The sequence below is a fragment of the Dendrobates tinctorius genome, unplaced genomic scaffold (genome assembly GCF_039654945.1).
Source record: "Dendrobates tinctorius isolate UK_male_01 unplaced genomic scaffold, ASM3965494v1 ptg000009l, whole genome shotgun sequence".
Classification (NCBI taxonomy): Eukaryota; Metazoa; Chordata; class Amphibia; order Anura; family Dendrobatidae; genus Dendrobates; species Dendrobates tinctorius.
In genome coordinates this window covers 10,222,074-10,249,967 of record NW_027361677.1, presented here as the reverse complement: position 1 = coordinate 10,249,967, position 27,894 = coordinate 10,222,074, and the positions used below count along the sequence as shown (strand labels likewise).

Below are 27,894 nucleotides of genomic sequence, written 5' to 3'. Positions count from 1 at the left end.
AAAGAAGTGCTCCACTGTGCCGATCCTGGTCTGGGAAGAGACTGCACAGGATACCTCCACCATCTCATCTGGAGCAGGCCCATTTGTTGTCTGGAGTACACACAGAAATGTGCGGCCATACACACCGAGTCACATCATGAGTTGTGATGAAATTCACACCAGTTGGATCCAACTACAATTTCTTACTTTGATTTTCCTGGTGATTTTGAATGGAGCCCTCAGCTGATGATTTTGGCTTCCATTGACAGTCAATGCGTCATTCAATGAATTTATATCAGTAAAGATTGCCCTCTTCAATCCCCCAGTCAACAGGATGCGATGTGTGATTTAAAGAATAACCATTGTTTTCATTTTTATTTCATAAATCAATAATATTCATGACATTCATTTTCTCCTCGCGGGCTGATCTTTCGCTGATCTTTATGGTTCAAATCGATATTCAGTGTAGGCAGGTTTTCCCATTACTGAGATGGAAGATGACAGTTGGTGCTTTCAAAGTTCTATGTAGGAGGGAGGAGCTAGGGGCGGAGACAGACATTCTCCATAGAACATCATGAGCACCAACTGTCATATAACTCACTAATGCGAACGTCTGTAGTCTTTGATACCGAGTTTACTCTTGAAATTAGAATTTTGGTCCTGGAGGAGGTAGAAGCAGATTTCTCTGATAAGATATATTACAAAGTTGCTCCTTTTCATATATATATAAAAACAAAATTTACTCTTTATTTTTTGACAAATTGGCATTTTTATGATCACCTAGAGTAGCAGTTTTTTAAAATTTTACCCCCCTGGGGGGCTCTACTGTAGATTTTTGGGGCACCATCAGCAGGGCAGCACTCCCATGCAATTCTGAATGGGTGGGCACATGTTGATGAATTATTGCCGAACGTTGCAAGCTGTCACGGGCATGGCGTAGCTCTCTGGGGGCGCAGCTCATTAGCGAGACGCACCTCGCAGTTTGATTTCGTCTCCAAGAGGTTGAAGGCTAAGATGAAGGAAATTTAAAAAAAAAATCCTGTCTTTTTCACTTCTAATTGAAGTCACGGGGCTCAAGTTTTACTTGTTGCTTCGATATGACAGATCTGCCCTCTCCATGGAAACTGTGCTTGGTAAAAACGAATAGCCGGCCCTCACTGTGGGGCGGTAATTAAAAACGTGACCGAGAGCCATATTTGACCTTTTCACTGCAGGGAAAACAAGAGGAAGGAGCTTAATGATCATTTCAACAGCTCCGAACACAATACCCTAATCCGTCCTACAATGCAGACGCCGCTGCCCATGTAAAAGGGGCATCAGTCAAAGCAAATGAGAAGCTCGTACACCCACTTGGGTCCTAGCCGGGCGTCACTCAGGCATCTCATACAGTTGTGGCCAAAAGTATTGACACCCCTGCAATTCTGTCAGATAATACTCAGTTTCTTCCTGAAAATGATTGCAAACACAAATTCTTTGGTATTATTATCTTCATTTAATTTGTCTTAAATGAAAAAACACAAAAGAGAATGAAACAAAAAGCAAAACATTGATCATTTCACACAAAACTCCAAAAATGGGCCAGACAAAAGTATTGGCACCCTCAGCCTAATACTTGGTTGCACAACCTTTTCCAAAATAACTGCGACCAACCGCTCCCGGTAACCATCAATGAGTTTCTTACAATGCTCTGCTGGAATTTTAGACCATTCTTCTTTGGCAAACTGCTCCAGGTCCCTGATATTAGAAGGATGCCTTCTCCAAACTGCCATTTTTAGATCTCTCCACAGGTGTTCTATGGGATTCAGGTCTGGACTCATTGCTGGCCACCTTAGAAGTCTCCAGTGCTTTCTCTCAAACCATTTTCTAGTGCTTTTTGAAGTGTGTTTTGGGTCATTGTCCTGCTGGAAGACCCATGACCTCTGAGGGAGACCCAGCTGTCTCGCACTGGGCCCTACATTATGCTGCAAAATTTGTTGGTAGTCTTCAGACTTCATAATGCCATGCACACGGTCATGCAGTCCCTTGCCAGAGGCAGCAAAGCAACCCCAAAACATCAGGGAACCTCCGCCATGTTTGACTGTAGGGACCGTGTTCTTTTCTTTGAATGCCTCTTATTTTCTCCTGTAAACTCTATGTTGATGCCTTTGCCCAAAAAGCTCTACTTTTGTCTCATCTGACCAGAGAACATTCTTCCAAAACATTTTAGGCTTTTTCAGGTAAGTTTTGGCAAACTCCAGCCTGGCTTTTTTATGTCTCGGGGTAAGAAGTGGGGTCTTCCTGGGTCTCCTACCATACAGTCCCTTTTCATTCAGATGCCGACGGATAGTACGGGTTGACACTGTTGTACCCTCGGACTGCAGGGCAGCTTGAACTTGTTTGGATGTTAGTCGAGGTTCTTTATCCAACATCCGCACAATCCTGCGTTGAAATCTCTTGTCAATTTTTCTTTTCCGTCCACATCTAGGGAGGTTAGCCACAGTGCCATGGGCTTTAAACTTCTTGATGACACTGCGCACGGTAGACACAGGAACATTCAGGTCTTTGGAGATGGACTTGTAGCCTTGAGATTGCTCATGCTTCCTCACAATTTGGTTTCTCAAGTCCTCAGACAGTTCTTTGGTCTCCTTTCTTTTCTCCACGCTCAATGTGGTACACACAAGGACACAGGACAGAGGTTGAGTCAACTTTAATCCATGTCAACTGGCTGCAAGTGTGATTTAGTTATGGCCAACACCTGTTAGGTGCCACAGGTAAGTTACAGGTGCTGTTAATTACACAAATTAGAGAAGCATCACATGATTTTTCAAACAGTGCCAATACTTTTGTCCACCCTCTTTTCTATGTTTGGTGTGGAATTATATCCAATTTTGCTTTAGGACAATTCTTTTTGTGTTTTTTCATTTAAGGCTAATTAAATGAAGATAATAATACCAAAGAATTTGTGTTTGCAATCATTTTCAGGAAGAAACTGAGTATTATCTGACAGAATTGCAGGGGTGTCAATACTTTTGGCCACAACTGTATATAGCAGATTAGTTAGCAAAATTTTATATAAAAGAGTAATCGTCATTTTATTTTTTTTTTCCATAAATCAATAGTACATGTGAAAATAAAATATATATATATATATATATATATATATATATATATATATATCATCAGAGAAATCTGCTTCTTTCTCCTCCTGGACTGAGCATTCAGTCTTAAAATTCTCAATTCACTGTTAAAATCTGTCTTCAGATTTTCCCATTACTCAGATAGAAGACAGTTGGTGCTCATAAAGTTCTATGGAGAACTTGCAGTTGGTGCTCGTAAAGTTCTATGGAACTTGCAGTAGAATGTCTGTCTTTGCCTCCAGCTCCTCCCTCCTCCATAGATAGGATTTTAAAAGCACCAGTTGTCATCTCTGATCTCAGTAATGGGTAAAATGTATATTCAGTGCATACAGATTTTATCCATGAGTTGAGAGTGAAAGATCAGTCCACGAGGAAAAAGAAGCAGAGTCCTCTGATTAGATGTATTATAAAGGTTTTTTTCATGTGTACCCTTGATTTATGAAATAAAAATTACAATGATGGTTATTCATTATCTATAGATCTGTTCTTGGGTTGGATATCGTAATCTGTGGTCTGGTCTGGGTCTTTCAATGTAGGGGTCTCGTCTGGGGTCTGATATTTAGGGGTCTAGTTTGGGATCTCATAATTTAGCCTTATAATTTAGTGGTCTGAGGTTTGATAATCTAGGGATCTGTTATGGGGTTGGATAATTTAGTGGTCTGAGATCTAGCCTGAGATCTGCTTGTCCTATATACAGCGATGGCACAGCATCGCTATATGTAGCAGAATTCACAGTCTCTTTTTGAAGCCTGGCTCCCGCATCTGACTTGTGCCATACATGTAGAGCGCATGTCGTGAAGGGGTTAAATACCTACTGTTTTGGTAGAATAATATAGGGTCCCATTAGACTTTTAGCTCAGACATTTTCATTGTGTCTAATGTAAATTTTAATAACTTTAGTGCACCAGGGTATTGCGGGGGTCATAATTATAGAAATCTGTATCAGATCACCAATGGAATCCGCTGACGCTTCTTAAAGAGGATCTGTCATTTGTTATAAAAATGTAAATATTTTTAACCAGATGTAAATGCCGCCGTTCTCCTGAATCCGGGGTTGTCTTTCTTTCGTTTCTAGGCCTTTCCGTTCCGGAGATATGACACTTTCTTCGTGCTCTTCAATTCTAGTCGTTTTTTAGCCAAGTGGGTGTGTTTCTCAGCTCTTCTCTTGAGGACTACTCCCTGTTGGCTGAAAAAGACCAGATTTATATATAGGAAAGAGGAGGCCATATCTCTGGAACGGAAAGGCGCATGAAAGAAAGAAAGACAACGCCGGATTCAGGAGAACAGCAGCATTTACACTAAGTAATAAATTACATATATATGACAAGTGATCCTTATTGATTAATGTGAAACTTCACGGATAAAACAACCCCGGCTCTTCTACACCCAATGGGGACTTTAAAGCATTATGTTATCGAACAATTGTGGCACATGGCAGCTTAACTAAAATTACTGTACAGAGTTACATAAAAGCGCGGCAGATACTCTGTGTATTTATAGCTATCCCCGTAGGAAAACAGTGAAGGACCTTGTAATGGCTCAGTGACTGCAAAATGTATTCACGACGTCTCAGGAGAGAGGCAGAATGAATGCAGCTCCCTTCTCGGGAGCTTATGAGCGTTGAATCCGCACATCTCTGGGATAATTCTACCATTCAAGGAGGAAACGCATCCAATTGTGAACATGGAACCCAAGCACATGTCTAGTACCGTTGTGTGGATTGTGCTTACGTTTTTACTCAAATAGGCTGGAATTTATAAGTTGGCACCTATTGTGATGACTCTGCTTCTGAAGCCAACGGGATTGTAATAAGAAAAGGGATCCTCTACTTTTATCTAAATAAAGCTTCAAAGGAACCGGTCATAGGTTTCATGCTGCCCAAACCAAGGTCAGCAGGAATCAGAGGCCGCTTCCCCCGTTACAAACCTGTGTTCCACTCTAAAACTTTATGGAGTTTCAGAGAAAAGCCTAGTTGAACGCATGGACAACTAGATGGAGATCCCCGCTGGCTTTTCCCCAACTACTCGCCTAGACTGACATGTCTCTCCCTGTATAAAGATAGGGAAAGATCTGTTTGTCTAGGTGAGATGGCGGGGATGATGCCACTAGAATGACCAGTCCAAGAGACATGTCCCTGCAGGCTTCTCCTCACCCCCTCATCTAGACTGACAGGACTCTCACTGTATAAAGATCAGGAAAGATCTGGCAGACTAGCTGAGTGGGCGAGGATGATGTAACTAGGATGATTAGTCCAAGAGACAGGTCCTTGCAGACTTCTCCTCTCCCACTCAGATAGTGTGCCAGATCTCTCCCTAGATACATATAGGGAGATACTTGTCTAACTGAAAAGGTGGGGAGAAGCCTACAGGAACCTGCCTCTGGGACTGGTCACCCTAGTGGCATCATCCTCGCCCACTCATCTAGACCGAAAGATCTCTCCCTAGATACACATAGGGAGAGACTTGCCTGGCCAAAAAGGTGGGAAGAAGCCTACAGGAACCTGCCTCTTGGATCGGTCACCCTAGTGGCATCATCCTCGCCCACTCATCTAGACCGAAAGATCTCTCCCTAGATACACATAGGGAGAGACTTGCCTGGCCAAAAAGGTGGGCAGAAGCCTACAGGAACCTGACTCTTGAACTTGTCATCCTAGTGGCATCATCCTCGCCCACTCATCTAGACCGAAAGATCTCTCCCTAGATACACATAGGCCAAAAAGGTGGGGAGAAGCCTACAGGAACCTGACTCTTGGACTGGTCATCTCAGTGGCATAATCCTCATCCACTCATCTAGACTGAAAGATCTCTCCCTAGATACACATAGGGAGATACTTGTCTAGCCGAAAAGGTGGGAAGAAGCATTCAGGGACCTGCCTCTTGGACTGGTTATCCTTGTAGCATTGTCCCTGCTTGCTCAGCCAGACTGACACTTCTCTCCCTGTACCCACATAGGGAAAGACTTGTCTAGCTAAATGTGTAAGGAGGTGGAGGCAAGAATATTGTCTAATGCATTATGATTTTTGAATGTTTAATGATCTATATTGTTAGTGATAGAGTTGTGTTCTGCCCAGCACTAGGTAGCCTACAAAGAGAGACTAAGTTAGCAGGTGGGACTAGCCCAGGTGCGAGGACCTTAGCGTGGGCACAATGGAGAGTTTCCAGGTAGAATATGAGATAGGGACGATCCTGCAGGATTCGCAGACCTCAGGTCTGATTGAGGAGCAGAGCTGTGTGCAGTGGGTAAAAGAGAGAGACAACTGAGTGGATAGTAAGATCTTACAGAGAGGGGAGTCGCAGTCTGGAGTTGGTTCAGAGTAAAAGAGAGGAAAGTAAAAAGTATCGGGGCCAGGGCAGGAAGCCTAGCGGGACGGTTCAGAGTTGTCTAGCAGTCGGGTAACGGAACGGAGAACGAATGACAAGTGTGAAACGAAGACGAAAAGCCCCGTGTTGTGGTCCAGAGGTGTCAATAGAGCAAGAAGCTCAGTAGCAGCCATATTGGCATAGAAAACTCTCCTAAGGGGAGTAAGACTTGGAAACGTTGGTGGAACTATAGGGCTCTTGGTTGCTAGACTGTCATACCATTACTGGGGACGAGGAGACTCCCGGGATAGTGTGCTGGGCTGTGTTGAGACAGAAGAGAAAAGAGAAGTGGAAAGTTATAGCAACTCCAGAAAAAGAGAGGTAGAAGTGTGTGATAATGTGCCATGTCATAGCTGAAACGTCCACAAAGATTAATGACTACTATCTGCTGCCTCAGAAGTTATTTTTTCAGTAAAAGTATGTTTATTTATGGACTATGTCCTCTCTCATTGAACTTTGCAACAACTGTTCCAGGCCGGCCGAAAATAATGGCACCATGTGATCTGCAAGGGTGTTTCGCCATAACAGCTGAAGTCCAAACCCGCACCCAGGACCCACATTTTCATGTGGCGTGCCGGGGCGTAAAACACTAGTACCTTGCCCAGTGCTACCGGCACGCGCCACGTTACAAATGGATGGGGAGAAGACTGTGGCGACCTGCCTCTTGGACTAGTCATCCTAGTTGCATCATCCCCGTCTGCTCAGCCAATTTGATAGCTCTCTTCCTATAACCACATGGGGAAAGACTTGTCTACCTGAATGGGTGGTGAGAAGCCTGCGAGGACCTGTCTCTTGGACTAGTAATTCTAGATGCATTGTCCACGACCGCTCAGCCAGACTGACAGCTCTCGCCCTACACCCTCATACGGAGAGACTCGCCTACCCGAAAGGGCGGGGGGACCTGTCTCTTGGACTAGTCATCCTAGTTGCATCATCCCCACCTTTTGACCTATCACCTAGTCCAGTAGGTCTCTACTTAGACACACAATGGGAAAGGCTTATCTTTCTAAACCGGTAGGGTTAAGCCTGCCTCTTGGACTAGTCATTCTGAGAATGGGTTCCATTTAGTAGTTTTGTTGTGAAAAGCCTCCTCTGGTTATTTACTGTGTGTATGGAATGAATATGTTTACATTCATGTACGTTTTGTTTTGTGACAAAAACAGCGCCACAGTTGTCCTCAGATTGTGTGTGGTATTGCAGCTGCTGCTGAATTGCAATACCAGACACAAGCCATGGACGGGAGTTGATGTTACGGTAAATCTAAATGTTCCCATTCACTGACAGCAAGAAGGAATGTAGAAACTATTTTTAAAAGTTTTCATTCTAGAATGTTTAGAATTAATTAGCATAAAACCAGAAAACATATAGCATTAGGTCATTCATTGCATGGTAAGTAATCCGCTAACAGATGGTCATTATTAATAATGTCTATCCCTTCACCGGCACATTCGTTGCCCGAAGGAGAATAGATTGGCCATTATTACGGTATTCTGCGGGTACATGATACAGATAGCGTAGGTTCACTGCCTCTCTAATTGTATTCATCCGTCTTGCTGACGGCCTCCTCCTCTTTTCATCACCGGTCTTCCAAACGTGGAAGCACAGATGTAGCAGAGATGTATTTCTCATCATTTGCGTCCTTTCAATCTAAAAGGGTTTTCTCAAATCAAGTATTCGCTGGGTAGACGTTCAATATATTATCGCTGGGGGGAGAAAATCCTTGCTGTCTGAATGAGACCTTATTGTTACATCTGTTTTAAAAGTGTTTACCTTGTTTTTTTTGCTTTTTTTTGTTTGTCATCGGATATTGTCGGATGGAGCTTGTAAATACAAACAATTTTGCCATTTACTGCTTTTTAAAATTTGCAACCGTTCTAGAGATATTACCCGTTTTTATTTGTTTACCGCTCGTTGCCTTGAGACCGACCACCGCCGCTGTCTCGTTTCTCTAGTTTATTGCGTTGAAGCTGGCTAGGATTAGGAGGTAGTGGCGCGCTCCCAACGTTTCTGGCCAGCTTCAGTACTGTGCTTACAAGCCCGCTAGTAAAGAGCTTGTAAGCACTGCACACATTCTGTTGTCTAGCAGTGGTGGTCGGTCTCCAGGGCGATGAGCTGTAAGAAAAATGAAAAAAAGTTAATATCTCAAGAACGGCTGAAAATTTTAACAAGCAGTAAATTGCAAAATTGTTCGTATTTACAAGCTCTATCTGACAATATCTGTTTATGAAGACGGGAATAGCCCTGAGGATATAACTACTACAAGGCTAAGATAGAGCATGCTGGGAGTTTTAGTTTTTAACACTTAAAGAGCCACAAGTGCTGCTTATTGGTAAGTCTGTTCCATGTATTCCTCATCCGGCCTTATGTCCTTGTATTGCAGATAGGCGACAGAGTGATGGCCTTTGTCAATTACAACGCCTGGGCGGAGGTGACCTGCACCCCTGCAGAGTTTGTCTATAAGATCCCAGATGATATGAGTTTCTCAGAAGCGACGGCTTTCCCAATGAATTTTGTCACAGCCTACATGATGCTTTTTGAAGTAGCCAATCTCAGAGAAGGGATGTCAGTGCTGGTGCACTCCGCAGGTGGTGGGGTGGTAAGTTAAAACTGAATGTCCATTGACTTAATACACCTCAATTTCCGCTCATCAAGCCCTATTTACAGTTCCTCATTGACCCTCCTTTCTGCTGGTGAATCGCAACTCAGCCAGCTTGATTGACAGCTCCTAAATGTCCCTTCTATATGCTGCTGCGTCTCCAGCCACCTAGACTGGATATCAGCTTCTCAGTCCCTCCTTCCTGCAGCTGCCGAATTTATACCCACCTATACTATGTATAAGCTCTTCATTGTCCCTGTTTCTTGCTGGTAAATCTCAATCCACCTAGCCTGATTGACAGCTTCTTAGTGTCCTTCCTCCCTACTGCTGAGTCTCTGCCGACTTAGACTGATTGACAGGTCCTCGGTTTCCTTTTTCTCTGCTGCTGCTGAATATCCACCCACGTAGACTGATTGACAGCTCCTCAATGTCCTTTCTCTTTGCTTCTACTGATTCTCTACCCACATAGATTAATTATCTCCTGAGTGTCCCTCCTCACTGCAGCTGCTAATTTTATGCCCACGTATACTATTTGTGACCCTCCTTCTTTGTTGTCAATCTTAATCCAGCTAGACTGATTGACAGCTAATCAGTGTTCTTCCTCCCTGCTGCTGAATCTCCACCCCTAGACTGATTGACAGCTCCCCAGTGTTCTTCCTCCCTGCTGCTGAATCTCCACCCCTAGACTGATTGACAGCTCCTCAGTGTTCTTCTTCCCTGCTGCTGAATCTCCACCCCTAGACTGATTGACAGCTCCCCTGTGTTCTTCCTCCTTGCTGCTGAATCTCCACCCCTAGACTGATTTACAGCTTCTCAGTGTTCTTCCTCCCTGCTGCTGAATCTCCACCCCCTAGACTGATTGACAGCTCCTCAGTGTTCTTCCTCCCTGCTGCTGAATCTCCACCCCCTAGGCTGATTGACAGCTCCACAGTGCCCTTCCTTCCTGCTGCTAAATCTTCACCCACCTAGACTATTTATCTCCTCAGTGTCCCTCCTCACTGCAGCTGATAAATTTACTCCCACATAGACTATATATCAGCTCCCGTGTCCCTCCTACTCACTCATAAATCTCAAACCAGCTAGCCTGATTGACAGCCACTCAGCATCTTTCTTCACTTTTTCTGATGACTTTCCATTCACTCATACTCAGATGCACAAGTGTATGAGTCACTCTTAAAAAGTCTTGGATGGTGACATCACTTGAGTTCACGTGTCAACTTGTGAAACCCTAGGTGGAGCTCAGGAAAGGGCTGCCTTAGGAGAAGGGAGCAGAACCCGGCCCTGGAGCCAAGACAAGTGTATAACGTGGATGATTATGGCATGGAAAACCACTTATAAGTTAGTTTCTTTATGACAGTTTACATATATAACTTATTTTTCTCAAGGTGTAAAACCACATCAGGTGATGGCAGAACATGCAGTTCTTTAACCGCCTTCCTTAGATAGGAATACCCCTTTAAAGGGATTGTCCAATACTAGACAACCCCTTCTTGATTGAAATGTTTGGCCTCGAAAACATAATAAAGCTTATACTCACCTCCCATGCCGGCGTCGTTCTCGCGGTGTCGGTACTCGCTCTCCCCGGGAATTCCGCGTGGTGTTGTGACGTCGGCGCCCAATCAGCATTGGCGTCACTATCTCCGCCTTTGGACATTTTGAACATCAAGAGGAAGTCCAGACTGTAGCTGATCCCCGACTTTCTCTTCCTGATCAAAACGTCCAAAGGCGGAGACAGTGACGCCAACGCGGATGTGTCACGTAGCCCCGGGGAGAGCAAGTGCCAACACCGCGGGAATGGCACCGGAAGTGAGTATAAGCTTTATTATTAGGGCCGGGGGGGGTATGAGAAGAAGTTGTCTAAGTAGTGGACAACCTCATTAATATCGTAAATCAAACATCTCTAATCCTCATTTCCGTGCTAGTATAAAGCTTGCAGTAACAAGGCAATCATCAGAAATGACTTCCATCAACTACAGCTCAGGCCTTGTTCTATATTCGGAACAGAAACAAAAGCATTAAGTATTACTGTAAAAATACAACTACCACAAGCCGAGTGTGAGAGAAACGTCTGATCGTAATATCCTCATTCTTCTCATTCCATCAAACACGTAATAAGATTTACAAGGTTATTTCTTGCGGGTGATAATGTGGAGAACCGTGATTCAGCATGTCGAGGATTATTTGGCTTTTTAAACAAGCAGAAGTGAAAATCATATTTCTCTAGTGGCCGGGCGTCATTCTACGTTACTTTTATACATTCATTTATAATGATATGTTCTGCAATTAACAGATTAAACAAATGTTTGCTGTTATAAGATCATACAATAAATCCGTGTTGTACGGATTTGCAATGTCGCACATATTGGCGTGTGGCGGTGGCACACAGAATCCCTATATATCTTGTACATCTTGAACCTGCTGCCATATGGTGCATTTGTGAAAGGCACATGAAGCATGTTCAATGGAAAAACGTCCGCGAACCTTTAGAAAAAATCAGCTATACAGCAAGGTAGAGACCTTGTACAGGCTCCGTGAACTTAAGGCCTCTGTATATAATGTTAATTCTTGCCATATTTTCGGCTCTAGAAATTACAATGCTTTTTTGTCTCTGCTGGAGACATGGTTGAAATCGATTAGACATTTGTTCTAAAAGGTAACTATCATGTAATACAACGATTAGACATTTATTCTAAAAGGTAACTATCTTGTAATACAACGATTAGACATTTATTCTAAAAGGTAACTGTCATGTAATACATCGATTAGACATTTATACTAAAAGGTAACTCATGTAATACATCGATTAGACATTTATTCTAAAAGGTAACTGTCATGTAATACATCGATTAGACATTTATTCTAAAAGGTAACTATCATGTAATACATCGATTAGACATTTATTCTAAAAGGTAACTATCATGCAATACAACGATTAGACATTTATTCTAAAAGGTAACTATCATGTAATACAACGATTAGACATTTATTCTAAAAGGTAACTATCATGTAATACATCGATTGGACATTTATTCTAAAAGGTAACTATCATGTAATACAACGATTAGACATTTATTCTAAAAGGTAACTATCATGTAATACAACGATTAGACATTTATTCTAAAAGGTAACTATCATGTAATACAATTTTTTTTATGTTACGGGGGCTGCTGTTTTCTGCTTATCAGAGGAAGTCCCAGTCTTGAGACTCCCACTGAACATTCAAAACACTGCTTTGAGGTACACGGCTCCTGCCTGAGAACAATGTATGGACTTTGTCGTAAATTTATGGATCTGTACACTGCTTTGTCATGAGAGTGCTGGAGGGACCCATACACTTTCTCTCGAGCTGGTACACCGCTCTTTGTTTGCAGCTCATGAGCATTTTGAAGACGTGTTTTGACCGTTCGGTGGGAGTCTCAAGACCGGGACACCCACCGATCAGCAGCCTGTATAATATATGAAAATTTCTATGACGTGATAGTTACCTTTTAAGCATATTTATAAGTGTTTTTTTGTGGCAAACGTGGTTGTGTTTAGGTGATACGCCCTAATCAGTAGTATTTGTTGGTGCGCCCCACAGAAGAACTAATGGCTGGTTAACACTGGTCGGTTTCAGATGTGTACAAGGTGTTTAATTAATTCAATGTATTATGTGATATTTTCAGGGACAAGCGGTGGCTCAGCTCTGCTCAACTGTTCCCAACGTCACAGTGTTCGGGACTGCCTCTGCCTTCAAGCACGAGGCTATTAAAAACTCGCTAAATCACCTCTTCGACAGGAATGCAGATTACGTACAAGAAGTCAAAAAGTAAGTTGTTGTTTCCATGAGAATCCTAAGCTGGGCATAGTGTGCGCACTCCAGTCATGATATCGCCACCACCACACCTCAAAGGATACATGTAGTCAGCCCATATGGGCACTATTTTAAGGACAGTCCCAATTTATTTTACTCAAACAGAAATACATTTTTAGGTTCCTAACTGCAAATCATAATCACATTCTGGCTATCCACTGATTCTGAGTCATTCTCTTCTCCCGTCTTTTCAGTCTGGCCCAGACCGCCATGACAACGTCTTCCAGCCACGACTTGGTATCTGCAGATTTGCCACACTGACACATTTCACATCCTTACTTGTTCCCAACCTATACAGGTCCCCGATTCTGCTGCTATCCCCAATTCTTTGCCCGTTGGTTGCCTATTTGCCCCTATTATGGCTGCCTTGCATGGACACACGTTGTGATTCCTCTTAATGCCCTACATAGTAATAATGTACAAATGTGCCACCCTAGATGCTAAAAGTTTCCCTCAGAAAATAATTTCGGAGTCGTTATTATTTTCGTCCTATGTGCACCCTAGAAGTACTCACACACCACAGGAATTGTGCACCCTACAAATTAATAGTGCAGTCTTTTTGCCCCTAAAAAGTAATAATGCCCTTGTGAAAGTTACAATACCTTGCGTTCCCCCTATAAAATAATAATAATCTTAAAGAACCCAATCAACAATTAATATTGTCACAAGTGCCCTTAAATAGTAATGCTGCCTGAGTGACCCCTTATGCCCCAAGCACTCGGAAAGCATAATAATGCCCCTTCAGTGCCCCACAAAAAGTTATAATGTCCAGGGCTGTGGAGTCGGTAAGCCAAACCTCTGACTCCGACTCCTCAATTTCCATGATACCAACTCCATGACTCTGACTCCACAACCCTACCAGGGCTGTGGAGTCGGTAAGCCAAACCTCTGACTCCGACTCCTCAATTTCCATGACACCAACTCCACGACTCTGACTCCACATCCCTACCAGAGCTGTGGAGTCGGTAAGACAAACTTCTGACTCCGACTCCTCAATTTCCATGATACCAACTCCATGACTCTGACTCCACAACCCTACCAGGGCTGTGGAGTCGGTAAGCCAAACCTCTGACTCCGACTCCTCAATTTCCATGACACCAACTCCACGACTCTGACTCCACATCCCTACCAGAGCTGTGGAGTCGGTAAGACAAACTTCTGACTCCGACTCCTCAATTTCCATGATACCAACTCCATGACTCTGACTCCACAACCCTACCAGGGCTGTGGAGTCGGTAAGCCAAACCTCTGACTCCGACTCCTCAATTTCCATGACACCAACTCCACGACTCTGACTCCACATCCCTACCAGGGCTGTGGAGTCGGTAAGCCAAACCTCTGACTCCGACTCCTCAATTTCCATGACACCAACTCCACGACTCTGACTCCACATCCCTACCAGAGCTGTGGAGTCGGTAAGCCAAACCTCTGACTCCGACTCCTCAATTTCCATGACACCAACTCCACGACTCTGACTCCACAGCCCTATCAGAACTGTGGAGCTGGTAAACCAGACCTTCGACTCCTTAATTTCCATGACACCAACTTTGACTCTGACCACCAAAACGGGTTCCTGCTCCGACTCCACAGCCCTGATAATGTCCCCTGAGCTCCCTTTTTATGCCCCCAAATGCCAATCATGGAAAACATAGTAGGGCCGGATCCCTACGAGAGACTTTAGACGAGTAACTCTTTGTTGGCTTTTCTCTACTATGGCTCATAGAGGTGGTGGAGGACTTGCCAGTATGACATCTACCGTATATTATGCCCTAGTAGGAAAGAGGTCGTCTTCATAAGACATTTTTTTATAAATCCTTCATTGGCCGTTGTATGGTGATACACTAAAGTGACCAAAACAATACCAGTGGCAAAAAAAAAAAATTTCTCCGGCTACTCAATTTAGAAGTGAGGTAAACCTATTGGAGATGATATACCTTACCTGCCAAATTTTTGAATAATGGTCCATAAAGAAAGAAATTGGAAATGTTTCCAAATAGCTATGCCCCTTCCATTCGTCTTTCCCTCTTCTGAATGTGCACTTGGGCGCTGTGAAGGAACCCAAAATCAGCATTACCCTTTACGACTCAAAAAGATCTCCCATTTTTCAGGGAGAGTTGGCAAATCTACGGTACATTCAAATTCTGGTTTGGTTGATTGATGGCGTTCTCAATGTAAGGATCTGAAGAAGAACACGGTGGCTCAGTGTTTAGCAGTGGTATTTTACAGCTATGAGGTCCTAGTTATTGGGTTACTTAAAGGTTGCGGGCTCTAATGCAAAATCTCTGACAGGGTCCATAACTATCATAACTATGGTGAGTTCTCCTTCAATGGAAGTCTTCAAACAGAAATCTGTCTGAGATGGTTTAGAGAATCCTTCATTGAGCAGGGGGTTGAACACGATGACCCTGGAGGTCCCTTCCAACTCTAACATTCTACGATTTTGTCAGGTCTCTAATGATATTGGTCTTCTCATATGGGCCAAATGGATTTTTTGGGAAACCCTAGAAGCCAGGGACTGGGTGCAGTTGCTCCCCTTGCACTCACTATAGCTATACCCCTGGTTCTTAGATCCAGCTGATCAGGGCAGCTAGTGAGTGAGGTTGTATGTAGTGTGAATTCCTCCTAAAAACATACTGATCGATCCTTGTACCATTGGCTCCAGTGCATACATGAGAGGTCGAGAAATAAGACTGTGCGCTCTATGGAGGATGGGAACTGATCTGATCTGCGGATCTGTGGTCAGCCCTATTGCTAGTGTATAATTAATAATATGAAAAGATGTCTCATGTGGGAGTTTGATCAAAGCTAATGATAGAGTTCACTTCTATCATTGAGTTTCATGAGCAAACTCCCATGTCAGATCCCTGTTATTGACTTTTCCTGAAAAAGCTGTCAGTCATTCTAGAGAGGGGTATGCCGGCCGCCCCAGACCTAGTTTCAGTACTCGGGGGGTTTTTTTTTTTTGCTCTCGGTTTATGCAAATAGGCTTTACTAATTTTCAAAGCTAAATACAGGAGCTACATAATTTATTTAGGTCAGGAAATTTCCTTTTCCTGGTCAAAAGAAAACAAGTTAATGAATCCTAGGAATCTCGATAAAAATAATGGAGCAGAGCGATCAAAACCGTTAGAAAGAAAGCCATCGCGCCTAGCTCCATTCAATCTCTATGCGAGTACCGTGATCGGCTTCTTCCACTAGATAGTGAATGTTGCGGAAGTGCCCATGTTCAACGAACACTTTATTTAGGCAGGCACAGAGCCCCACTCTTTGGGTAACTGGGCATCCCAGCCGTCGGTAAGTTATCCCTTACCCTATGAATAGGGGGTAACTTATTATTTTGGGAAAACTATTTTGACTTGCAGTTTCGATGGTGTCAACCAAGGATCTATATAGTAAGCTTTTATTAACATCTTATCAATTTACTCAAGGGTCCTAATAGCTTGTCCCAAACTCTGATCCATTAGCTGCTGACTGAGCTATAGCTGTCAACATTTCTGTATTTGCCAGGACTATCCCTGTTTTTCAAATACAATCCCAAAAAATCCATCAGGGTTCCAAGTACTGACTCTTTGTACACATCCATGGAGTAGAGAAATACATGATAACGCTAAATCCAGTCTCCCAATGATTCAGCATTTCACTCAGCAGCTCAGTGTGGCAACTCTTTATGCACTGCATCCGTCACTTCAGCTATTTCTTTTGCTACTCGGTGGTATCCTGTCTGAGTTTGTTACTTCTGGAGGTGAAACAATACCTATATTTCAAATACAGACCCAGCAAATCCATGGTTCTTCCAAGAACTGACTCTCTATACAAATCCATGGGGCAAAGAAATACATGGGACCACTAATTCCACTCTCCCAATGACTGAGCATTTCACACAGCAGCTCAGTGTAGCACCTCTTTATGCGCTACATCCATCACATCTGATATTTCAACTACTACTCACTGGTATTCTGTCTCAGCTTCTTACACCCAGAGCTGAAACTATCCCTATTTTTGAAATACAATCCTAGCAGATCTATGGTAACGCTAATTCTCCTCTTCCAATAGATCAGTTTTCACCCAGCAGCTTAGTGTGGTAACTATTTGTGCGTTACATCTATCACTTTAGATGTTCCTCCTGCTTTCGTGGCATCCGGTCTGAACATGTTTTAACCAGAGCATATGTCCTAGAAAATGCATTGATCCACACATCACCAATCTCTTACGCACACATGGAGCACTTCACAAAATCTTGTACAGTTGTGAGAGTATACATATAATCACATGGCTTAGTATAAAACATAAATCAGCAGATATATACATGAATTTCTGTTTATACCATCCAGAATTTCACCGGAAGGAGTAGATATTGTACTGGATTGCTTATGCGGAGAAAACACCGGAAAAGGAATTGGCCTCTTGAAACCACTGGGAACGTATATTTTATATGGTAGGTTGGATATTTTTGTTATTCAGACTATTGCACTTCTTTCTTGACTTCTTTTATGAATGAGAATGCTCTGATATCAGTAAGGAGCCCTAGGTGAAATCTGGTTTTTACCTTAGCTTCTATCGGTGCAAAATGCCTTTAGAGTTCCAGAGGGCAATTATAGTCATTAGGTCCGAGTAATCATTTGCATTTTTCTTTGAGTCACTTGTTTTGTTTTGTGGTATTTGTTGAGGTTTTTTTTGTAACAAATTCTCCAAAGTTGTGCACTCGATTTAGGAATTTTGCGCAAATCAAAAATTCTCTTAATTTTGCTTTTAACCTCTGTTGCAATATACACTCTCATTGCAACACCAAGAAGGAAGCTTCAAGGAACTATGGAAATCACAGGATGGAAAGAAATGCAAATAATTGAAAAAAAAAAAAAATCTCGATTTATTCAGTATTGAGTATGAGCGCCATGTGTAGAAATCCCCGCACTTACAGCCTTGGCTTCTATCATTAAGGTTATTAATGGTGGCCTGAGGAAGGTTCTGCCATGCCGAATGCACTTGGGCAAATCATCAAGATCCGCTGCTGACAGCTCCCTTTGCAATTGTCGACCTAGAACGTCCCAGATGTGCTCGATAGGAGACAAGTCTGGGAGATGCTGCAGCCATGGTAGCAAGTTTAGGCCACCCAAGCTGCTCTCAGTAGCATGGGCTAGATGCGGCCTGGTGTTCTGGTGTTAAAAAATCAGCTCCTGGGATATCTTAGAGAAATGGACGCATCACTGGTTCCACAATTGATCCATTCAGTACTACAAGTGAAATTGGACATCACATACTGAGCCTAAGGTGTCACATAGTGTCTACACAAAACATCAGAAGGTGTTTGCACGACATTGGTCTACAAGCCAGACATCCAGCTACAGGTGTCCATTGACCTCATGCCAAAGGCTATCATGGCACCGAGCAAGATTGTAATGGAGGCTGAAATGGAGGTCTATCATTTACAGCTGGGATCCCCAACCTTTAGCTCGGGAGCCACATGTGGCTCGCGATCCCATGAATTATGGCTTGCGACTGTTTGCCAGCTTGGTGTATTAGGTCCATGTCTAGCAAACAACTATGAAGAGAACATCTCAAAATTGTGAATTTTGTGAGTAATCCTGCAGATCTGGATGCACATTTACTGGTCTTAGGAGTTTAGAGATGATTTAGGTATGGTACGCTGGAGGATGGTACTACCTGTTAGAGGAGGTGCTCAAAGCTGGATGTGACAGTGTGTTGGGAGTCCTTGATGGGAGAATACTGAATGGGGGTATTGTGGGAACCCCTGGATCTCAGTGTACTGCTTTGGAGTGATTTCTGTGGAGAAGCTTTGGTTATCATTATACCTGTAATGGGGGCTTTGGTTGACACTACTTTGAAGGGGGTGGGAGCTGGATGTGGCTCACGACCCTCTCTCTAAGCTGAATGTGGCTCTCAAGGTCAGAAAGGTTGGGGACCACTGATCTACAGCAACGAGTCTTGCTTTTGTCATAGATGCAATGACAGCCAGAGATTAGTTTGAAGACCACGTGGGCAACGCCATAAAGAGGACAAGGGAACATCACACCAGCATTATGCTGTGGGGTGGCATGATGAAATGATGAACAATAGCTGGACCCCTCTAGCCTTCATTCCAGTCTCATTAACATATTGCTGTTACATGGATTTGGTCCATAGTGTCTCGGGAGCAATTTCCCCCCCGAGGCCATATGTTGCTTCTCCTACCTTTTTTTGGAAGTGCATTGAGCAGCAAGGTGGTGTGCTGGTAAAAGGGGAAAAAAAAAAAACTCTTTTAAATCTTCTTCCTGAGCGAGTGTGAACGAGCTGAGTGTGACCTGAGCGTAAGTGCGAACTGTGGTAAGTGTGTGACTTGAAATTCAGTGACTTTGGATTCAGGGAGTTTCCAAGGGAGGTCTTACTGAATTGCTGTTATATTATATTAATACTTTTTTGTTTTTTTTTTGTTTTTAATTTATTTTTGCTTATCTTATTGTCTGGTGCAATCCCCATTAGGATGTGCTCCACTATTGCCAATGCCATCCAGTGCACGTCTTGCCGCATGTATGAAATCCTTGAACAGCCGGTTGAGGGTGCATACTGCTGTGCAAGATGTGAGCACGTTGTGCATTTGGAAGCCCAGATACTGGATCTAAATGTGCAGCTGGCAACACTGAGATCCATAGACAATATGGAAAGGAGTCTTCTGCTCACTGAGCAGACGCTCAATGGGATAGATGAGGGGGGGGATGCTAGGTTGGAGCTGCAGGACAGTGAAGCAGCTAGCTGGGTGACAGAAGGCGGGGTAGAGGGAAGAGCACCAGGGAGGCTAGTCCTGATCTGGCACACCCCAATAAGTTTGCTAAGTTGGCAGATGAGGGGAGTGTTAGTGCAGGAGTAGCACTGCTGCAGCAAGGCATGTCCTCTGAAAGCCGGAGGAGTGTCTAGTAAGGGGGGAAATAGGAGAGCAGGGCAGGCCAGACAGGTTCTGGTAGTGGGAGACTCAATTATTAGGGGAACAGATAGGGCAATCTGTCACAAAGACAGGGATCGTCGAACGGTGTGCTGCCTACCTGGCGCTCGAGTCCGACACATCGCTGATCGGGTTGACAGATTACTGGGAGGGGCTGGAGAGGATCCAGCGGTCATGGTGCACATTGGCACAAATGACAAAGTTAGAGGTAGGTGGAAGGTCCTTGATTTCATGGAATTAGGCTGTAAGCTTAAAGCAAGGACCTCCAAGGTGGTATTTTCGGAAATACTTCCTGTACCACGTGCCACGCCAGAGAGGCAACGGGAGATTAGGGAGGTTAATAAGTGGCTCAGGAATTGGTGTAGGAAGGAGGGGTTTGGGTTCCTGCAGAACTGGGCCGACTTCTCAGTTGGCTACAGGTTCTACGCTAGGGACGGGCTGCACCTCAATGGGGAGAATGCAGCTGTGCTGGGGGAGAAAATGGCTAGAAGGTTGGAGGAGTGTTTAAACTAGGGACGGGGGGAGGGTATTCCTTTTATAGGAGGGGAAGACAGTGCAGATAGAGACCTGGGCACAAATAATGACATTGGGGGTGGAGGTGGCATGGGGGGTGGGGTTAGAACAGTTAATAATTTAAGAAAGAATAGAGGTACAGAGAGATACATAAAGTGCATGTATACTAATGCCAGAAGCCTCGCCAACAAAATGGAGGAATTGGAGTTAATGTTGTTAGAACATAATTATGACATGGTGGGGATATCTGAGACATGGCTGGATGAGAGCCACGACTGGGCGGTTAATTTACAGGGCTATAGTCTGTTCAGAAATGACCGAACAAATAAGCGAGGGGGAGGCGTGTGTTTATATGTAAAATCATCCTTAAAACCCATCCTGCGTGATAATATATATGAATCTAATGAAAATGTAGAGTCCCTGTGGGTAGAGATAAGGGGAGGGGGGAAAAATAATAAATTACTGATAGGGGTTTGTTATAAGTCTCCAAAAATAATGGAAGCAACATAGAATATCCTCATAAAGCAAATAGATGAAGCTGCGACTCAAGGAGAAGTCATTATTATGGGGGACTTCAACTACCCTGAAATACATTGGGGAACCAAAACCTGCAGTTCCAGCAAAGGTAATAGGTTTCTGACAACGATGAGAGACAATTACCTTTCACAACTGGTTCAGGACCCAACAAGAGGGGGGGGCACTGCTGGACCTAATATTAACCAACAGGCCAGACCGCATATCAAATGTAAGGGTTGGGGGTCACTTGGGTAATAGTGATCACAAATTAATAAGTTTTCATGTATCCTTTAATAAGATGTGTAGTAGAGGGGTTACAAGGACACTAAACTTCAGGAAGACAAATTTCCAACGGATGAGAGATGATCTTGGTGCAATTAACTGGGACGATATCCTGAGACATAAAAATACACAAAGAAAATGGGAGACGTTTATTAGCATCCTGAATAGGAGCTGTGCACAACATATACCGTATGGGAATAAACATGCTAGAAATAGGAGGAAACCACTATGGCTAAATAGAGCTGTAAGGGGTGCAATAAGAAATAAAAATAAAGCAATAAATTCTGTAAAAAGCAAATCAAGACAGCAAAGATTGAGACAGAGAGACTCATTGCCAGAGAAAGTAAAAATAATCCCAAAATATTCTTTAACTACATAAATAGTAAGAAGCTAAAAAATGATAGTGTTGCCCCCTTAAAAATAGTCTGGGTGAAATGGTGGATGAGGATGAGGAAAAAGCCAATATGCTAAATAACTTTTTTTCAACAGTATTTACACAAGAAAATCCCATGACGGATAACATGATCAGGGATAAAAATTCTCCATTAAATGTCACCTGCTTAACCCAGCAGGAAGTACGGCTGCGTCTACAAATCACTAAAATTGACAAATCCCCGGGCCCGGATGGGATACACCCCCGAGTACTGCAGGAATTAAGCACAGTCATAGATAGACCACTATTTTTAATCTTTAAAGATTCCATAATAACAGGGTCTGTACCACAGGACTGGCGTATAGCAAATGTGGTGCCAATATTCAAAAAGGGGACAAAAACTGAACTTGGAAATTATAGGCCAGTAAGTTTAACCTCAACTGTGGGTAAAATCCTGGAGGGTTTTCTAAGAGATACTATACTGGAGTATCTGGAGAAGAATAACCTTATGACCCAATATCAACATGGGTTTACAAGAGACCGTTCCTGTCAGACTAATCTGATAAGCTTTTATGAAGAGGTAAGTTCCGGACTGGACCAAGGGAATGCAGTGGACGTGGTGTACATGGACTTTTCAAAAGCTTTTGATACGGTGCCACACAAAAGGTTGATACATAAAATGAGAACAATGGGGATAGGGGAAAATATGTGTAGGTGGGTTAAGAGCTGGCTCAGGGATAGGAAACAAAGGGTGGTTATTAATGGAGCACACTCAGACTGGGTCACGGTTAGCAGTGGGGTACCACAGGGGTCAGTTTTGGGCCCGCTTCTTTTTAACATATTTATTAATGACCTTGTAGGGGGCATAGAGAGTAGAATTTCAATATTTGCAGATGACACTAAACTCTGCAGGGTAATTAATACAGAGGAGGACAATTTTATATTACAGGAGGATTTATGTAAACTAGAAGCTTGGGCTGATAAATGGCAAATGAGCTTTAATGGGGATAAATGTAAGGTCATGCACTTGGGTAGAACGAACAAGTTGTATAATTATGTGCTTAATTGTAAAACACTGGGCAAAACAGTCACTGAAAAAGACCTGGGTGTATGGGTGGACGACAAACTCACATTTAGTGGCCAGAGTCAAGCAGCTGCTGCAAAGGCAAATAAAATAATGGGATGCATTAAAAGAGGCATAGATGCTCATGAGGAGAACATAATTTTACCTCTATATAAGTCACTAGTGCGACCACACTTAGAATACTGTGTACAGTTCTGGTCTCCGGTGTATAAGAAAGACATAGCTGAACTGGAGCGGGTGCAGAGAAGAGCGACCAAGGTTATTAGGGAACTAGGGGGTCTGCAATACCAAGACAGGTTATTACACTTGGGGTTATTTAGTTTGGAGAATCGAAGGCTTAGGGGTGATCTTATTACAATGTATAAATATATGTGGGGACAATACAAAGACCTTTCTAATGATCTTTTTACTCTTAGACCTGTGACGGGGACAAGGGGGCATCCTCTACGTCTGGAGGAAAGAAGGTTTAAGCATACTCACAGACGCGGATTCTTTACTGTAAGAGCAGTGAGACTATGGAACTCTCTGCCATATGATGTAATGAGTGATTCACTACTAAAATTTAAGAAGGGACTGGATGCCTTTCTTGAAAAGTATAATATTACAGGGTATATACACTAGTTTCCTTAATATTGCGTTGATCTAGGGAGCTAGTCTGATTGCCGTATGTGGAGTCGGGAAGGAATTTTTTTCCCCAATGTGAAGCTTACTGTTGCCACATGGGTTTTTTTTGCCTTCCTCTGGATCAACATGTTAGGGCAAGTTAGGATAGGATATGGGTTGAACTAGATGGACTTAAAGACTCCCTTCAACCTTAATAACTATGTTACTATGTTACTGTGAGAATTCTGCATGGCCTGAACATTCTCCCATTGCTGCAGCGTCTACATGCTTTTCATCCATCGAGTTCATCTGGGATTTTATTGGTCAGCATTGCATAGGGAGCAGCCAGCAGAGGATCTTGATTATGTCTATGCCCAAGAGCATTTAGAGCAGCAGAACATTACTCAGACAACTATTAATAACCTCATTGGTAGCAGCCAAGGCTGTAAGTTCAGTGATTTCTGCATGTGGCGTTCATACTCCATATTGAATAAATTGACATGTTTTGAAAACTTTGTCTCCTTTTTTTTTTTCATCATTTGCAGATCATTACCATGTCTATCCATCCTGTGATTTCCATAATCCCACAACTTTACCTCCTTGGCCTTGAAATTTCAATGTTGAGGAAACTATTAGCACCGAAAGGTCCGCTAAAATGTTGCAAAATTGGCACAAAATTTCAGTTGTAGAAAAAATAATTTGGGGAGGGAAGATAGGGATTGGAGTACATTGGCGCCAATATTTCTAACTTTTTAAAAAGTCGTGAATGATGAATCAGCCGAAAACTTCTGGATATCTCTCGCCCAAAGTGATGAACATAAAAAATAGGCTAACACATGAAATGGAGCGCAAGTGAAAATTAAATGGAGAATAAGGCACCAATGAAAAACGGGGCTAAAAATAATACCGTACATTGTTCCCTGCGGTTTAGCGTTAATGACACATCCCGTTCTCAGTGTCTTGTTCCCTTTAAATCATTTTATTACGTCAAATTCCATTCTTTCCATATTCCGCTAAATGAAATCTGTGTTAATATTCACATTTCAAAATACAGACACCGCCCACTACGTGATATAATTGCCAAAGAATTGTTTTCTAATTAGCGGTGAATTAATTTCCAAGTTATCACTGTATATTTGGCACATACTTAATGGTCCTTTTATTAACTACTTCATTGTCTGGAGTTTGGAGGGAGGCTAATTTCCATGATCTAGCAAGTAACTTGGCAGCTGAAGGACATGCCACCGATGGATATGTGCAAGCCTCCAAACATGAGTCCTGACACACTGGGTCACTAGTAAACTTGACTTGTGCTTGGGCTACACCAGGACTTTGCAGGAATGACGAATCACTATGATCGCTAGCGATAAGGTACAAGAGGTTCATGCGCCTAAATACCTTGCGCATGTGTAGTGGAAGCCCCAGCCTAATAAGATGCCATTGTCTTAGCATTCATCTACATGGCATTACTTATAAATGTCACGTGTCATAGCAGATATTGGAAACGTTGTCAATATCGCGTCGCGGCCGGATTGTAGCGTGAAGAGAATGGAAAAAAAGTTTGCAGAGTGCGATTTGCTTGCTGTCTAGTTAATCTCTTTGTATACCACTCATTGTGTGATTTCAAAGCCATACGTGGCAGCCCTAATTCCACAGTCCCAATGACTCGGCATTTCACACAGCCGCTCAGTGTGGTAACTCTTTATGCTTTAGAGCCATCACTTTAGATATTCAGGAGCCAAGATTAGTCTACATAAATGTCTTTGAAGTGTCGTAGAGTAATTCCCCAATTTTCTGATTTTTTTAGATGTACTTCTACATTTTTGGAGTTGCAATGACAGTCACAGCTTATAGAAAAGAGGAGTAAATGCTATCTTAGACTGAAAAAAGTGGTTTGGTACCGTGTTAGCCAGTAGAAAAAAATATATAAAGTGCTCTCAGTGAGAGAAACAAAATAGGAATCTTGTGGGTATGATACCTTTTAATGGCTAACAAATAATAGTGAATGTTGTTACAAAGCAAGCTTTCGGGACTGCTTATGTCCCTTCATTATATCAGCCTGATGAAGGGACATAAGCAGTCCCGAAAGCTTGCTTTGTAACAACATTCACTATTATTTGTTAGCCATTAAAAGGTATCATACCCACAAGATTCCTATTTTGTTTCTCTCACTGAGAGCACTTTATATATCTTAGACTGAATGTTGTTTATGACTAGATAAGTGTTGAGACTAGTTTCACACTAGCGTTTATTCGACGCAGCGCATGGCGTCGCTAAGCCCCGCCCCCTGCCGGCTCCCTGCCCGCCCCATCCGGTCATCTCCTCCTACTATCGCACATGGACGCTTGCGATCTGCGCACCCTATCTTTAGCATAGGGTGCGCAGATCGTGCGCTGGCCGTGCGCTAGTAGGATTTTGGCGTGCACTGCGCACTTTTGATGGTGCGCCCGCGCGCGCCGAACGCAGCATGTTGCATTTCGGTGCGCACGGCGCACCTTCAAAAGTGCGCAGCGCACGCTAAAATCCTACTAGCGCACGGCCAGCGCACGATCTGTGCACCCTATGCTAAAGATAGGGTGTGCAGATCGCAAGCGTCCATGTGCGATAGTAGGAGGAGATGACCGGATGGGACGGGCAGTGAGCCGGCAGGGGGCGGGGCTTAGCGGCACCGTGCGCTGCGTCGAATAATCGCTAGTGTGAAACTAGCCTTAGGCTCTGCATTGAAACTCTGTAGTATACAATTTTCTTTCTGTTCATACATACATATGATCTTACATATAAAGTGTTTGTTTACAGGTTCATCCAATATGGTTACCGGTGAAACAAAAAGCTTCTTCAGTTTTGCCAAATCAGTGAGTGTCAACAATTACACATTACTCGTATGTAAACTATTTCATGTAGGCTTCTATAGACTGAATATAGCTCTAGTGAAACCTCCACCAGAGGTTTCACTACATCAGAGGGAGCTGGTGAGGGAAGAGAGGTTAAACACTAAGCGTATCAACACTGAGAAACTGCACAGGTGTCACAGGTAATGAGAGAATGGTCAGACGAACCGAGTCAGAAACTATCAGGAGCAGACGTACCAGAAGTAGCAGCAATACACGTAGTCAAAATATCAAGCCGAGGGTCAAAAAGCCAAACATGAGCGCGGGGTCCAAAAACGTGAGATGGAAGACGTAGTTGGGGTACAAGCCGGGGAATCAATAGTCAGACAGAGAATGTAGCAGCAGAGACGAATACCAAGAGACGGGGTCAGATAACAGTCCGGGTCATACACGTGGATACAAGTCAAAGGCAGGAGGATCACCAAGGTACAAGGATCAGAGGCTCTGAACTGGAAGCTTATGCTATCCCTAACAGTGGTCAGCAGGCTGTGACGGACTGAAATAGCCCCGCTAGCTCCAGAACAAGGCCGAGGAGATTAACCTCCGCTTGACCAGTCCAGAGAGAGGATAGCAGAAAATAAACTCTGGACTGGACCATGACAATAGCATGCAGAATACACGCATAAAATAGGATGATGTAGAGAACCACCTCCCCTTCTACATCTAGACATCAGGAAGTCACAATCACTGTTCATTAAACAGTTTACATGACCTTCGGGATCAGAGATTTTTCTGATTCAAGCTGTTACAGTAATGGATGTCGGCTTTACATACCGTCATATAAATACTATCCACTGGAAGTACCGTCTGTACAGTTATGTCCATACCTGGAAAGGTTTTACGTTAACCTTCAAAAGGTTCTCAAAAAGGCACCACCAATGATGACCTGTTGATTATGGTTTGATTGCATAGGGCCCCAATAAAATCTAGAACAAAGGAGCAATGAATATTCTGCACTGCCACACATGGCAATTCTTAAAATATGGTCAAAGAGGAACTGCTAAAGAGAAAATCCAATGTAGGCTTCATCCTAGGGATCAGTCCCAATAGTTTGGGTTCCACTAAGTAGACATTGATGGACTTATATCCATAACCCACATGTAAGGCCATATCTTGAATAAGGGATGTAGTTTTGGGATCCACATCCTAAAAAGGATATCGGAAGGAGTCCGTTTAAGTAAATTATTACACGGCATGGAAGGTCTCTCTGAATGATGAGAGGTTAGAAAAGTTGGCCGTGTTTACCTTAGATAAAAGAGGCCTCCTAGCAAATCTCATTTATATGTATAAATACATGTGTGGTCAATACGAAGGACTGACATGTGACCTATTCCTTCCAAAGACCATACTAATGACCAGGGAATTTCAGAAAACAACAAAATATGCTTGCTTGTCTAGTTTCATTCACAATGGTGCAAGACGGGACTCTGGTGCCACCACTGCTCCCAGATGTTAGGTTTGGGAATAATTCTTTAATGAGGCACGAAAATGGGGAAGCATTATTTCCTTACAATGACACCTGGAACTTCACATATGTCAGGTGAAATTTCCTGGGCTGATACCTAATATTTTTATGTTTGCAGTGGTGGCAAGTGGAAAAAGTCAACCCCATCAAATTATACGAAGAGAACAAAGTTATGTCCGGGTTCTCGCTGCTCAACCTACTGTTCAAGCAAGGACGAGCTGGTGTGATAAGAGGTGTTGTAGACAAGCTTCTAGATTTGTACAATCAGAAGAAGATCAAACCTTTGGTGGATTCATTGTGGGCATTGGAAGAGGTATCCTCATCATATCATTG

General features: G+C 43.1%; 1 protein-coding gene across 1 annotated transcript in view; it reads left to right on the top strand.

Annotated features, from left to right (window-relative positions):
* VAT1L (vesicle amine transport 1 like) overlaps nucleotides 1–27,894 on the top strand; it is a 54,654-nt gene that overhangs the window by 17,034 nt on the left and 9,726 nt on the right. Inside the window, exons 3-7 of the mRNA XM_073582777.1 lie at nucleotides 8,835–9,050; nucleotides 12,716–12,858; nucleotides 17,235–17,338; nucleotides 26,005–26,060; nucleotides 27,680–27,874. Of these exons, the coding sequence (XP_073438878.1) occupies nucleotides 8,835–9,050; nucleotides 12,716–12,858; nucleotides 17,235–17,338; nucleotides 26,005–26,060; nucleotides 27,680–27,874 (714 nt within the window). The remainder of the gene's footprint in view (nucleotides 1–8,834; nucleotides 9,051–12,715; nucleotides 12,859–17,234; nucleotides 17,339–26,004; nucleotides 26,061–27,679; nucleotides 27,875–27,894) is intronic.